General features: G+C 39.3%; 1 protein-coding gene and 1 long non-coding RNA gene across 2 annotated transcripts in view; both read right to left on the bottom strand.

Moving 5' to 3' along the window:
• Positions 1–865: 865 nt before the first annotated feature.
• Positions 866–5,906, bottom strand: LOC118613869. The gene is made up of 4 exons (XR_004955987.1): positions 5,758–5,906; positions 4,496–5,700; positions 2,859–2,942; positions 866–2,744 (listed from the first exon to the last, which is right to left on the bottom strand). It is a non-coding gene; the product is annotated as an uncharacterized LOC118613869 (long non-coding RNA).
• A 4,507-nt stretch (positions 5,907–10,413) lies between these two features.
• AP1S3 (adaptor related protein complex 1 subunit sigma 3) overlaps positions 10,414–16,000 on the bottom strand; it is a 54,878-nt gene continuing 49,291 nt past the window's right edge. Inside the window, exon 5 of the mRNA XM_016122892.2 lies at positions 10,414–12,423. Coding sequence (XP_015978378.1) covers positions 12,388–12,423 — 36 coding nt within the window. The 3' untranslated portion in view covers positions 10,414–12,387. The remainder of the gene's footprint in view (positions 12,424–16,000) is intronic.

The raw sequence follows: 16,000 nt of genomic DNA, 5'->3' as shown, positions 1-16,000 counted from the left end.
TGTGGGTGGATAGTTCAGCCGACCTAAAGGAAAATTTTCAATTTTCATAAAATAAGTTCTGCACCAATAAAACAAGAGATCATAAGGAATCTCATTCTCCTTTTGGGGGTACTTTTCTTTCTATTTGCTTTTTCTCTTAGCATAATAACCAAAGTCATTCAGTCCAGAATGGGCTATGTGCTGAATATATACTCACACCTTCAGAAAACATTCAGCATCCATTGCCATGTTACCATGTCTTTATGCTAAGTTCTAGGGATAAAATCATGACCAACGGAGAGCCCCCAGTCTCTAGGAACTTAGAGTATAAAGAGGAATGCAGATAAATAGGTAAGCAGTATAAAAGTGCTAAGACAAGGAAATACTAAAGAGTACGGAAGTACCAAGTCTCAGTACCAAGCTAGTTGCTTTATTACAAACTCATTGATTCTTGTCCATGATCATAATTTACCCCAAGTTCTTTCTGTATTTGAGTGAGTCGTATGAAGTAAGGGATGTATGAATGGGCAAGTAGATGAATGGGCAAGGCATGAATGACTGAACAATCTTCCCATCATCCCTGGATCTTAAACCCTAAACATTTAAACAATGTCTGCCTCTGAGCCTTTACCTTATGTCAAGTACTATGCAGCCCTGACCCTGATTAACTTCTATTTCTTTGTGAGGTGTCTGACCTCAATACAATCTCATCTAATGGAAACATGAAATGAAATCTTTGAAGCTGTTTCAAGAACTCCATTTTCCATTGCACTGTAAATGCCCTTAATGGGTAAAAGATGTGAATAACAGAAAAATAATAACTAGAAATATTATGCACTCACATAATTTCTAGAGTTTTTCTTTGTCTATCAAGTTAGGAGAGAGAGTTAAGGAAGAAAAAGAAAGCTAAACCAAATATAAATCAAGCTAGCCTTCTTTATAAAGGCACTTGTTTTTAAATTTGAATAAAACTAATAATCGCTTAAAAGATGTATCATAATATTAGAGTAATAGACAAAGCAATATATGTTTTATTTTCTCTTGACGAAAAAGGAATTGAGAAATTGTAGACTCAAGTCAATTCAACACAATAAGTGTTCATTGGGAAGCTACTGTGCATTTATTCATTTGTGCATTCAGGCAACAAAAATCTGTTCCTTCTAGATGTCAGACTGTGAGTTATAGTTACAGAGAGTTCGGTCCTTGCCTCCTCAGCCTCCTCACAGGTTAGTGGGGGATTCGATACATCAGTTCACCACAGATGCTATGTAAGGGGTGTATTGGCAGAACACAGAGGAGGAGTCATCCTCCTCCACCTGAGGTCTGGAAGGGCGACCTTTGGGTCCTAAAGATGAGATGGTGTCCTCTGGCACAGGATGAAAAAAGGAAACGTGGGGAAACTACTTCATTCCAGGCTCTCTTACAAGTGGTGTTCTATGTGCTAGGGATGCGGGTCCCCTCTCTCAAAGAGCATACATTCCAGGGAGGGAGCAGAAGGGGACAATAGACGCACAAATACATGCACACATAACACATAGGTAAGCAACAGAACAAACCAATAGGATTATTTCAAATAATGTAAGTGTTATAAAAAATAATAATAAAACAGGATTATGGGAATGAAAGTGACAAGGGCAGGAGAGATGGGTTGCCTCTTCACTGGAGCAATCACGGAAGGGATCTCTTAAGCCGGTGACATATAAGTTGCAGGTTCTGAACATGCAAAACTGCAGAAGAAAGCGAGCATCTCACATGCCGATGAAGGTCCTGTGATCAGTGAAGCTGGGGAGACCGTGACAAGACCTGGTTCTACACCGGGGAGCTTGGATGTCATCTTAGAGCACCGTGAGACCACCGCAGGGTTTAGAGTAACAGAGAGGAGAGATCTGATCTGTACCGAACTGCACTTTGCTCAGTCGCTAACAAATTGCTGGCACGAGGCCTAAGTTAGGGAATTCCTCTCAAATTCTTCATTGGAAAGGCTGAAGCAATCAACATTGTCTCTTTCCCTGACAAGGGCAAACAATGTAAACTCTATCTGATGTTTTTCAATAAAACAAAAATGTGGCCTCAATTATATTCCTGGCCATGCTCTGAAGCCAGACTTCTATAAAAATAACCAGGTTAAGTCCCACGTAATGAGATATATTTAATGTGCCTTACTATATCCAGTATCAGAAAAACATATAAATCCATTAAAGAGCATTAGAATCCCACCTGCTCACACCAGACTCTGAGAGCTGCCAGGAAAAAGAGAATCTTCCTTAAGAGAGAAAATAACAGTATCCTAAGCTAGAACAACCCTCCAAGTAGACTGTGTGACCTTGGGTATCACCTGCTTGCTGTGAGCATCCTAAAAGTCAGAGCAGAAGCTGTCAGGGTCCTTCTCGTAAGTCAGGACATTCCTGTTCAAGGCAGAATACCATCAAATGTTTAAATATGCAGCTTATCCAGTCTGCACTGAGCACTGAAGAGTGAGAAAACACCTGTGAGCAATGGCAATCCGTAAAATCTTCCTATGATGGGCAAAATTCGGATTCATAGACCCATGACCCTCACTAGCCATCACTTAACTGGTGGTAGAACATCCTCTTACATGAAGTACTTAATAGCTGTATAACCACAGCCATTCTTCTTTCCTGGACATGTAGACTCTTTCCAGTCTTTTGAACTCCTGGAAAACTACTGCAAAGATGATCCTTGTTCACGGAGGTTTTCTGTGTTCTGGATTATTCCTTAGGTAAGATCAGGAGTAAGCAAATTTGCTATAGAAAAGGCCAGAGAGTAAAAATTTAGGTTTGTGAAATGTACAGTCTGTCTCTTCTCTTTTCCCTCTCCTCTTTTAACAAATGCTTTAAAATTGTACCAACCCTCCTTACCTTGCTGGCCGTACAAAAACAGGCCACAGGTTGAGCTCGGTCCATGAGCAAACTTGCTGACAGCTGCATTCGATCCTCAGAATTCTTGAGTCAAAGGATATGATCATTGTAAGGTTATTTATACCCACTAACAAATTCTTCTTCAGAAATGTATGCCTTTTACCTGTGGCATCCAACAGTGGGTGTTATTTTTAGTTTTCTGGTTTTCGTTAAATACAATTTGAATTTTTGTTAGAGATGAAAAAATTTTGCCAGGAATTCTTACTCGTTTCTTTAAATATGTCAGTCTTATTAAAACTCTTAAGAGTTTGGAAATGGAGCCCATGGCCCCAGAGAAACAAAATGCCCCCTTATGTTTCTTTTTAAAAATTGTAGTGTAGAGGGGGCAACTTAGCCGTGCCATACAAGACAGCCACGTGACATCAGACCCTCAGCACGCTGAGGACATCACATTCCAGGAAACACAACTGGCCCTTGGTCTTTCGAATCTGTGTAGAAATAGGCTTTATCATTTGGGGACTATCCTGAATATGTCAAAGGAAGAGACTATTTTCAATCCAGAGTTTGCCTACGATTTAAGTTTCTATTTTGACAGATTTGCCCTCTTGGCCTCAGGGGCGATATCAGCCTCACACTTGCTTTGTCCGATGAAGCAAGAAATTCGTCCCGGCCAGCCGCGCGCCTGCAGCCCCATCCCGGGGGCTAGCAGGAGTCAGGAAAGGAGCACGGTGGGGAGGGAGAGAGGAGGAAAGCCACCCAGGGACACAACCCAACCTATTTGCTGCAAAGAAATCCTCTTCCTTGAATGGGATATGGAAGAAACAGTGTTTAAGTGCAGTTTCTATAACCGACGCGCGAAGGGCTGACCCAGTTCCAGTCTCTCTTCTTCGTTTCGGCTCCACGAAGCTATTTTAGGCAACATTAACCTCTTCCCAACAATAGAGTTAGAATAGCAACTCTGCTGTTTATTGGACGGATCGAGAATAAAAACCGACAACAGCAGTTGGGCATTTACTGAGCGCCTACTAGGTGCCAGACACTGTCCAGACACAGATGAGGAAGCTGAGGCAGCGGAAATTTCCTGCCTAAAGTCACACGGGGGGGGGGGGGGGAAGTGGCAGCATCGGGATGTGAATGCTGTAACTCCAGGTCCCAAACCCACCTTATTGCTCAACTCAAAGATTTTAAGTGCTAAAATCAAGAGTTTATCCAATGGATATGTAAAGAGATTCCCTTGATCTCAGAGGGCCAACACAGCCAACAAGATTGAGACGGGCCACCTCTCTGCTCACTCCAAAGCAAATCTGTTCCTCCCGCTGCCCAGAGGGACCAGTCCTAGCAAGGCTGGTCGACAAGCTGCCCTGAGCAGAGTTGGCACTCCCAAATCTGCAAAATTGCGAGTTATATATACTCAACTCTTTGTTTACTTCACCTCCGTCCCTTGGGAACATGACGATACCTTTTGTGTCAGAGGAAGCCAAGCCCAGCATTTACCCCAGCCATGTCTGGTTCTAACCACATAATCCCACTAAAGTGGAAAGGCCCAACTTCCTCAAAGAACCCATTGCACTCTGCCCCCAGAACACCTTCCCAGACTTTCCGCTTCCTGGTCTCCATAATTATTAGTTTTCACATACCGTACTCCTGAGTCATCGCATCTGAGCTGATGGGGGAGTGAGTGTCAGGCGTCTCTAAGACGAATGAGGGGGAAGGCACGTGGAGCAAAGTCCAGGAGAAACCAGGCACGAGCTTCCAGGTGGGCCCTCTCGGGGTGTCACACGGGCACATGCTTAATTCTCTCGGCAATCCAGGAATTTTAATGGGGGCCAGTCACGTACGGGGTCCCTGTGTGACTGATCTCTGCTATTCAGACTCTAGCCCTCAACCCAGAGCAAAAATCCGGTATTCATCACTAAGTAACATTGTTAAGATAACAGTTGCACAGCAGGGCCCCAGGCCTCAGGCATGCAAAATCATTCTCATCTTGCAAAACATTCCAGGGCCTCAGAGGTTATCTCCCAAGAGCCAGCCAGCCCTGGAGGCTGGTTTTTATTTGGCATATACAAGGTTCGAGCAACCCAGACCTGCTGAGTTAACCTTTTTCTGTACTAGCTGTGATCAGAGAAAGAGATATGTCTCCTCAAATGTCTCTAGCAAGACTGTCAAGGAATAAAAAGGAACAAAGGGACCCTGCTTCTATAGTCAACCGTGTCCAGGAGGATGTGGCAGGTGGAAACCCCAGGGCCATGGTTTCAATGCTCTTCCTTCCTCCTGAAGTTCGGAAGTGTGACATATTTATTTATGTAACAACCATTAAATAACCATCTGGGAAACAGTATGAAGCTCACAGCCTCTGCCCTGAAGAAGCTCACCGTCCTGAAGAAGAGGCCCCCCCTGTTGTCTGTGTATGAGCAAGTATCAATAAGCCACAATGCCCTCTGCTCATGTAGCATCCGGTGCAATCCATTCATACTGGGGAGGTGGTAATGCAGGCAGTTCAACAGATGCTGACAGAGAGTTGTCAGGTCAACAGCGAGCAGAACACTCTCAAGGCAGAAAAGAAAAAGGCAGGCTGTTTCAGACCAAGGGCTCAGCACACGCATTAGAGACAGGATTGCTCAGTGCATTCGGGGATCCTGGACTGTCATCTGAATAATGCTCCTTTTCTCAGTCCTCAAAATAAGGTCAAGTTAGTAAGGCTAGTTGTTACTGAGTAATTTATGACAAAGCTTTCCAATCTTTTTTCCATGGCGGCACTCATAAAAAAGTAATCCAGTTTGGCTCTCAGACGTCCTTTACAATTGTTGTGCATTGTAAATTTTCATTTTTATTACTTTTCCATCTATAAACAGGAGCATAAAATGAAAGAATTAAATAAATGAAGAACCTTTACACTTACCAACACAAAATATAATTTTCTTTTTACTGCTATCCGTCCTTCCCTACCTACTTGTCTGTTCTGAATAAAAAGTAAAAAAAAAAAAAACAAACAAAAAAAAAAACCAGAAACTGCCTTTCTTGTCACTTATGAGTAATGCCTTAGCTAGTTCCGGCGTGAAATGTAATTGACAATCAGTCATTTCCAGGGCAAATACCACCTTCTGCTAGAGTAAGATTCTTTCAAAGGTATTTTTCCATTTCTGTTTACAAATGCAAGTGTTTGCTTTCACACAGCTTGCATCTGTATGGATCTCACATGGTTTGTGAAGAGCAAGTCGACAGATTTTGTTGCAGAGGGCAAAAAGACTGAAATGCAGTCAGAAATCTGCTTTCTACTGTATGAGTTAGGCAAAACAATCAAAAAGGGAACTTTCATTCTAATAAAGACATAATTCATGTGACACGATTAAAGACACAACAGTGCACATCTTTGGGTAGAAGTGAATCATATATTTTTTAAGAGTCTATTCTTTGTACAAACACGTCAGTGAAACTTCGGGTTCTCTTCCATCCCACAGGTAAGAGCTGACCATGGGTTTGCCACCCAGATGAATGGCTTTCACATAAAAGCTTAGTGACACTCATAAATGCTGCTGAATTCAGGCTGGCCTGGAAATGTGGTAGCTCAACTTCTTGTTTCCTTGTTCACAAGGAACAAATCATATCTTTAAAATACCACCGCTAAGTGTGCAGTTTTAATTTTGATCATTTTACTATCACAGGAGCATCTGTGGCTAATTAATTACCATGTTGAATTTAGTCTTTCATCATCCAACTTTCATTCAGCAAATGTTTATTGATATTTTATGTGTGTCAGGCACTGTTACAGGTGCTTAGGATTCATAAGTAGTTGCTTGGATTCACTCTAAAGGGTGTTACATTTTTCCATTTTTTGAAAATTAACTTGATTACACATATCCAGTTCCTGCTGATGGTAGTCCATAATTGTCTCATGAACTAGGGTGGGCCGACTGCTGTAATAAACAACCCCAGGAATTCAGTGGCTTAACACAATAAAAGTTTATTTCTCTCACACAAAACAGCCCAACGTAGTTGTTCCTACTTGGTTGGCTTTCCTGATGACCTTTTCTATGTTTCTTCCACCTCACAGTTTTGCCTTCTCTGGACCCGGGAGTATTTTCCTTTGGCTGTGCACTGGGAAAGAGAGAGAATGGATGGTGTTATGTGGGAGGGTGTTTATGAGTCAGACCAGCAGCTGGGCACATGTTATTTCAACCCGCATTCCACTGGCCCTAATTTCACGTGGAGAAACCAAACTTCAAATGAGGCTTTGAAATGAAGTCTAGCTGTCTGCCTCCGAGGAAACAAGAAACTATTTGGTAAATAAGCAGCTGGTAGCTTCCTCATCTCTCAAGCAGTGTTCGTTTTCATCCGACACTGGCTCTTCAGCTCAAAACCAAATGTGAAGGTCTTGTTTTACATGTAGGTACAAACAAGGTTGAAATGCTAAGCCTTAGCTCAATGCAGGAAATAGTCACCGAATTGAATAATTTTTCCAAATAGCTTCTTTTATTTAACACTCGCCAAAAAAAATTATTCTTCCCTCTGAAATGCTTAAGATTTTTCACCTCCAAAATTCGACATGAACTTGATAATTGGCCCTTTATCTATATTCTAAAGTAGGTCTTCTTTCTCCTCCTATGACGGTATCCTTCATTTAAAGTGCACTCAATGTACTTCATCTGTATCATTTAAAAGGGTGAAAAACAAGCTTGAATATCATTAGGCTCGCAATTCGTACCAGAAAAACAGACTCATCTAAGACTTTCATGAAGGGAACACTTTGATCGAGACAAGGTTTAATTAAATGAATAATTAGCACTGGGACCTGATCAAAGCATACGTGTTACTGTACTGATTACTGATTATTCTTCTTCCTTGTGCATAAGGAGTGGTTCAGACCAGCTGACTCCGATGTCCCCACCTGACTCTGACAATCCATTCACTCCAAAGAGCAAGGTCATGACCTTTGTTGGTGGGACATCCAGGAGCAGCATGAAGGTCCCCAATCTCTAGTCCATTTTGATGCTTTAAACATAAAAATATTTAGCCTTATGGCTTGGAATGTTACAAGCAGTGAGTCATGGCCCGCTTGTTTGCCCTGAGAGACTGATGACTGAAAATCATATATAGAGATTTAGAAAAAAAATTGAAGCTGTTATAGCCTATTCATTCAAAAGTTCACATGAGCTGAAAATATATTTGAGTAGTATTTGGATGGCTGTCTCATAAAAATACCTAAATTTACTAATCATGTATTTTGGCTCATAGATTGTGAATACAGAATGAATAGACAGATCAGAGAGGACTTGAATAAGTGTCTACGTATGTGTCTAAATTAAGTGTCTAAATAAAGAGTCTGATTTTTACTTTATGATTTATCCTTCTTGATGTTCTTTGTGTGTATGCAAAAGATTTAAATTTTTCTTTCCACTTAATTTGTTCTATGTTCTTATTTTTTAAATATAGCTTTCAACTAATAAAGTATATAGAAATTATTTTTTTTAATTATTAGTTATCACATGGGATTAGGTTTTCGAAGTAAAACATAACTGATTTTGCTTTTATTTTGTGTGTTGGTTTATTCATTCTTTCATCCACTGTTACAGTTTGGCTTTTAACATTATAATTAAAGTCTAACTCTTGAGAAAATATCATGAAAAATTTGTTTCTGTAATTAAAAATATGGTTATTTCTAGAAACAGGAAAATATAATCACTTCATTAAATAGAGATTTACATTAGTGAAAGTAATATTTATATTTTAAGACATTTTAGAAGTTTATTTTATTAAATAAAAATTAGTATTTCAATTTTTGACTGTACTCATTTAAAAAATTACATACCGATTTTTAAAATTTATTTTTGTAACATTCTAAAAACTGCAGATGACCCAAATTATTTTTTGAAACAATTTTCTGACTACAATTCTCTACAACTACATTAGTTCTTAATTCTTCACATTTACATAGTCTTAAATTTTACATTTTCTCGCCATAATATAAAAATTTTATTAAAACTGGAATCTTCACAAATTCAACAGATTTTTCTCCCTCCAAGAAAAATTTTTTTTAAAACAAGTTTGTCACTGTTGAAGCAGCATGAGGATTATCTCACATTTGAAACCAAGTATCCTCATAATTCTTCCTTTTCTTTGGCCTGAATGTCTTTACTTCAAAAATATTATCAATTAAATTACGCTGTCATCTTTCTACCAAACCTCCAATTTTACACACAGGATTAATGAACATTTTAAACATCTGCAAGTGTAAAATATATGAATCAAAGTTCTCCTATAAGTTATAGCAATATCATGTATAGCTCATAAGGCTAGTGAGGTTACGCTAACATTAGCAAAGACTTATATAATTCACACAATTGCAGAATTGTTCATTTTACCAGCCTCCAGGGAAACTCTCGACATTTCCAAAAAAAGAAAAAGTGCCACTTTTGAATGATACTATTAGTAAACAGAAGACATGTTAGAAACATGGAAATAATTCTGACCTGAGATGGTTAAATCATAAATGTATCATCTCAAATTAATCTATCCTTGTTCAGAACTATGCTTTTAAGTCCGGAAGAGAAATATTTAGAACATTGTTTATTCTGTAAAGTAGCAAAACAAATTAGTTAACGGCACAGCAAATTAATACTTTGAAACAAATAAATTATGATGGAAACACTACATAAATTATGTAGTAACGGCACGAATGCACAGTGAAAACACTGAGAGTCAGTTCATATGTGAGCTTATTCACAAGGAATTTATCAAAAGTAAAACTTCATCTGTAGACCTGAATTCTATATTAAGTAGGACTATCAAAAGGTGACTCTAATACAGCCAGCCCTACGATTACAGTCCCGTTTTTAGCTTTATGTGACAAAATAGGTTATCGTTGTTTAATACCAAAATGCATTGCCTATGGGTGGAATTTTTTCCAAGAGTTTGTCAAGAACTAAAATAAGAATAGAAACAAAAATGACCCTTTCTTTACAAATTATTGAAAAATAGTCACTGGCTTGCTTTACTTACATTCCAGAGCATCTGACTGAACTTAATCCAAAATTTCAGGGACCACATGAAAAAACATATTAACGATTTCCAATAAATTTTAGAAAAGTTAAGCACAGTTTACCAGTGATGTTTCATGGGAATTATAACGTAAATCCTAAAGAATGATTAGGTTTAGAACAATATCTGTGTATATTTGATGAAAAGTTTTATCATTATTTTAGGAGACTTATTCTGAAAGAAGTTTGACCTAAACATCCATCTGTTTTATCACGGTAAATGCCCACTTCACATTTGTTAATGAAAGAAAAGGAGACGTTAGATTTTAAGGACGATTGCGTCATTAACTTTAGGTAAAGAGATTAGATCATTCGAATGTGGGTGATGGGGAGGAAGAAATCAACAGGGACAGGCCATTTCCCTCCCATGTCCTCCTTTGTTGTCAGCTGCGTGTGAAGTTTCTCCTTAATGGTAAGTACCAAGGAAACGGAAAGGTCATGTTCAAAGGTCTTCACCGAGAATCGTAGGTGGCAATTTCAAGCATAAACTCTTAACTTAAAAAGAAATTTTACTCAAGTTCTTCATTTAAAAACTTAAAAATATTTTATTTGGAAGTTTTATACAACTCTGATATTTATTGTCTTCTCTTTCACTTGGCAGTTTTAGTACGATTATATAATATACAGAAAGCATGATGATTATTTTCACCAATGCCCACAAAAGATGTCTCCCAAATCTCTCAATTTTACCCCAGCATGCCATATTGTTTTGTTCATTTTTGGTGTGTGAGGGTGACATGGAGCCTTGAGAAGCCCTGTCTATAGCTAGACAGTATCTAATATAAAATTCTCCAGAATGTGTGTAGTACATTTGAATGATGTTTAATAAATAACTTCATCCAAAAATGGTGGAAAAGTTCAGAAGAACCAGAAGACTGTGATGGATTTACATAAGTCCATTTTTCCAAAACTTTTTAAAAATAGAGTCCCACCATATTCATAACAATGAAAAGCTAAACCACAAACTGAACACCTAAAGTAAACAAAGTGATCAAAAATGATACTTAACCTTCAATCTGATGCCATAATTGTAGTTACGTTATTATCTGAGGAAATATTCAATATTAAAAGCACAATAATTACTTCACATACTACCCCGAATTATTTCCATTTGATAATAGTTATATTGAGGAATTGGTCAATTTTTTCTTCTGTTCTTCTGCTTGTACCATTTTCCCCTAAATATGTCTAGTAAGATGAATCCAAGAGCACATTCTCTAAAGTCTACCCTGTGGGATTTGCTAGAGAATCCAATAACAAGCACACTCTTAGAAAAAGCACCTAATGGCTCTAGTGCGAATGTGACCAGACCCCAAAACTAACGATGAAAATGCACAGCTGAGACGGGCTGCCAAGATGGAACATTACGAGCTATTTCCCTACAATGTCTGATCATATTCACTCCCTGGTTATATAGAACTTTCATTCCAGGAAGCGCGAACGTGACATGTACACAATGAGAATGGTCAGCAGCAAATATTTTTGTTGGGGTTGGGGGTGAGGGGGAAAAATGGAGAAAAGGCATTTTCCATATAGGATGTAATTTTAAATGCTCTAAATCGGGCTAATAAAAAGTAAACTTTCAAATATCTTAAATATACATTAAAACATATTCGAAACAAAATCTCAAGCAACTAAGAGAGCTTAGAAGAAAAAGATTATTAAAATAATAGTAGTAATAATAATTATTACTGTAATTAATCTCTATTACACTATTTTTATAATAAGGGAAGTCATAGACACTAACTCCAGGTGTCTAAAAACCTTAATAAATATATAGGGATTGTAGAAAACATGACCTTATTGGGCTGCCCCTTATTTTCAATTTAAAGGTAAAACTTAAACCTTAGCCAAGAGAGCAGCTTCCAAGGCCTCAAAAAACACTTAAATCCTATACTATCTTTGGTTATTTTTCTTTACTCCAACTCTGAAAAAATAAATATATTCAGGACATTAAAATCAGAAATATTGTAACTGGACTGAAATTACAGTATTATTAAGTGTATTAAAAATGTCTAGCATTATGTATGAACTCTGAACTATAACATAAATTTGAATTATCATATAATTTTAAAAGCTAAACATTTAGAAAAGTATTGATACAAGATATATTTTACATTCAAAATCATGGATTATTACAATACAGCTTTCAGCCTGGCAGTAGAAGATGGAATGCAACAAAAACATATTGCAACAAATGTATTTAAATTAGTTTACAAATATTACATAGAGTTAACACATTGCAAACAAATATTCAGTGAATTGAGTTATGAAGCAGTAATTTTAACATCAGGAGCTACAATAACTAATCATATATAGTATAAGACAGACATGTAATCATGATAAATATGTTAAACAACTTTAATTTTTGCTAGTTAAAAAAAAATCCCTTTTGAGTTATTTTTGGCATGGTGCTAGAGGCTCTCTCAAATAACTGGATGCAAAAGCATTGCTTCTTTACAAGTCCACAACACGCAGCACTCAGAGTCTTCCAGTTAAAATGTAGGCTTGTTCATGTATTCTTCCATTGTCTGAAAAAGAACAATAAATTAGAACAATTTTCCCTTAAGCCACGTTCTTTAGCAGCCTGTGAGATCTTTTTCATTACTTATTTCTTTGCCATTATTGAAAAGTAGTTTTGAAAAGTATTTACGGACATAAATCGTTGCATTCCAATGGTTTAAAGTTTGAATACAATTTGTATACACATTCATATGGCTGGAACTAACTTTCAACCAAGAAGAAACTAAGCTCGATCATAAAGTTAATGTCTGATAAGACAAATACTAAAGTGATAGCTGCCAAGATACCACTGTTGACTTCAGATAAGTGTCTGCTAAAATGATCATGAGGACCATCACCAGGCACACGTATGCGAGAAAGCTGAATCTGTTTATATAACATGTAATTTTTTAGATACTGTGCAGAATCTCTTTATTACACTATTGCCGAGATATGGATAAACTATGAGAATTCTTAAGATTCTTTGCTGCATATTTTGAAAAGATTTTCCTCTAAAGTATACAAATTATGTTTATTCCATCTTCCTCATTAGTCACCCTTGCTAACATGGCACAAGGCCATAATTTTTTTTCCAGCACTTTAAAAAAAAAAAAAGTATTCGAATGGGTTCAAATTACAGGCAGAGTTCAAAGTTACAGTGATGTTATAAGCCCTTGGCCATGCATGATGGATGGACTTTCTCTTGCACTCATCTTTATAACGTTTGTATAACACAGTGGCCTCTGGGTTGAATCAATGACGGAGATCAAGGTGGGGACCCTTAGGCAACACCCCGGTCTTTGAGAGCTCAATCTGTGATGCTCGGTGTGTTCTTAAGCCTGAACCCCAGGGTATGTGATTCACCTGCACCTGCCAGGAACACATGAACTAGCATGGATCAAACAGACCGAGTCCGAGGCCAAGCAAGATTGCTCAGAGGACACCAGCGATATTTAGAATTCCAGTGCTCCTCTGCTGAACATACTTGTGGTCAGTCATCCACACGTTCCTATTGGGCTCTTATACTTCCTAGATGAGCAGTGGCCAAGAGAAGCCCACACCCTAAGACCTCTGCCCTGTACCTTCTCCTAGAGATGCTGCTTGCGTCTTGAAACTTAGCAGGGGTATCGTATTGGCTAGGGACCCAGGCCTGTTTTGTAGCATCCTAAAGTTCACACCATTTAAAAAGGGGTCCAAAGTCACAAACACAAAAGTGGGTATAAAGCTGATTCAGAACGAGAAAAGAAATGAGAGTGGATCGCGAATTTTTCAAAGGTGACAAGTATCACAATATCCACAGCAACGGCATGTGGTTTTCGATCATTAAGGGCCTGACACACCTCAATAATATCTTATATTCGTTGTACGGCCACATGTTCATTGCAGTTATGATACGTTGCATTTGAAAATTTGACTACGCGAGGCTGCGGCCTGGGAAGGGGCCTGGGACAGCAAAAGGCCCTGGAAAGGCCCTGGAGTTGTCCCTTTACCAGCTTCGCAGTTCCTGGCATCTAGTTACTGGCACTAACTCGACCTGCGAAACACCGCATGAGCTGCCCTTGCTGAGCCATGCCGCTACTCAGATTCGATGGACCGGCAATGGGTAAGGTTGGTATTTTCTTGCTCTTCCTACCCTAAAGGTTGGAAGAGACTCTTTAGAGCTGGCACAACCTGAAAGAGCTCTGCCCCGGCCTTTCGCAGGAGGCCTGGCGTCCGCATCCCGGGAGCCCTCCTGTGACCCGTCGGCACTGCGCGTGCTGTGACTTTTTACCGCGCTGTGATTTGGCTTAGCTGTTGACATGATTTGTGCTTTAAGGGGTGACAATGTTGGGCTGCATCGAGCCGTTGCTCATGAATCTACACACGTATATATGAGAGGTATCTTATTGCTCGAGCTAATGACCCTCCCTTCTGAACTTGCTTTCTTATTCTGTGATCAAAACGTCTTCTGTTTGTCGCCCACACTGACAGACCTAAGAATTGCAACTTCTACAGTTCCCGGTCACTATCTTTTTTCCAGGGTTTCTTTTTTCCTTCTAATCACTTTGCACTGTAGTCCACAGGGCTTAGCTGTTCCCTTCAAAATAAGGCATCGCCTAAAGTCACCCCCAAGCAATTAAACTGCTCGTGTCAGGGGTGGTTCCATAGTGTAGCGGTTAGCATGTCTGCTTTACATGCAGAAGGTCTTGGGTTCGTGCCCCAGGTGGACCCACGGATATACCCTGGGTGTGCCAGGCCCCAGGTGTGCACCGTGAGCCTGTGGGAGGAGACACCCCGTCCTCAGAGATCCAGTTCTAAAGGGGAGATGGCAACATCCACAGGTCAGGGGTGGAGGTGGGGGGTGGGGTGCAGATAAAAGAGGGGAAAAAAATTGTTCGTCTCTTTCCATGTTATCAATGTCTAGCTCAAGCACACTCGGAATAAGCTTTCGGCATTTGGAGACTTAAAACTCTGTATTTTCTTATGAAATATGTGAAGGCAGCCTTTTATTCTAAGAAACTTTTATCAGGGAGAGATCTAGGGAAAGTCTCAGGGGTTACGTCAGGGTTTTTAGTTGGGCTAAAAGTGAAAGTGATGTAACAAAGGCCTCTTTTAACCTTTATTAACTACAAATACATGCTTAGGTCCCGAGGACAGAAAAAAAAGAAAGCAATAATTTTTTTTCATGATGCAGTTATATTACATATGCTCACTCTTTCTAAACATGTCTGACTGAATATACAAAACAAACCAGATACATAACGTCAATTTTTTAACCAGCTCTGCAAATGTTCATTGACTTAGTTAGCTTAAGTACTAGAGGCCAAGAGAACATTGATGATGCTGTTTTAATTTGCTAAGTGCTGTTAAGTCAACGAGAGAGATTTAGGGGCAGTCATGACATTGCCCGCTCACTATGGGGACATGGGGGCTAACTGGAGGGTCCCCTGAGACTTATTCATCAAGGCCTTCCACTCAATTACCAGGGACATGAACTACCAGTTTACATTTAATTGTGAAAGGCCTCTCGCTTAAAATACCTGCTCCCAAGATTTAAACGGAACTCAAAGTACCCAGTATACTGCAAGCTCTTCAAAACTCTTTCTCCTATGGGAAGAGGTAGAGGGGAGCTGTCCAAAACCAGCCAGGTGTGTCTTGGCCCTAATTCAAGAACCTTTAATTACTGGAGTGCCAAAAGACCCTGTTTAAAGTCTGCGTCTCCTATAAGGAAAATCCATAGTAAGGGCCCTGAAGATAGAATTATAAATGACCCCTGGCATATTTTAAGAAAGGTTGCTCTGCGAAATTTCCGAACCGCTGATTTCTCAAATACCTTGTAAAATTCCCTTCCTGTGGCATCTGGGGAGAGCCAAGTAAACATCGGAAAGTTTAAGTGCATTTTTTGAAGTGATAAATGCCCGAGCTTCCTTGCAGGCACGTGCGAGGTCTGATCGGTACCCACTCAAACAGACGCCTATCTCAGCGGCCGTTCACCTGAGGACTGGGCCTCTGGATGGGCAGGAGCATGTAACCAGCTCAAAGGTGTGCGCGAACAGTTGACGGGAAATCATGCCTCGCACTGTTTTATTAACTTGATCAGGCTCTTATTCCCAAACGGCAGGAAGA

This window comes from Rousettus aegyptiacus, unplaced genomic scaffold (assembly GCF_014176215.1).
Source record: "Rousettus aegyptiacus isolate mRouAeg1 unplaced genomic scaffold, mRouAeg1.p scaffold_m13_p_2, whole genome shotgun sequence".
Taxonomy (NCBI): Eukaryota; Metazoa; Chordata; class Mammalia; order Chiroptera; family Pteropodidae; genus Rousettus; species Rousettus aegyptiacus.
The sequence above is the reverse complement of the archived record's forward strand: the minus strand, read 5'-3'. Positions and strand labels throughout refer to the sequence as shown.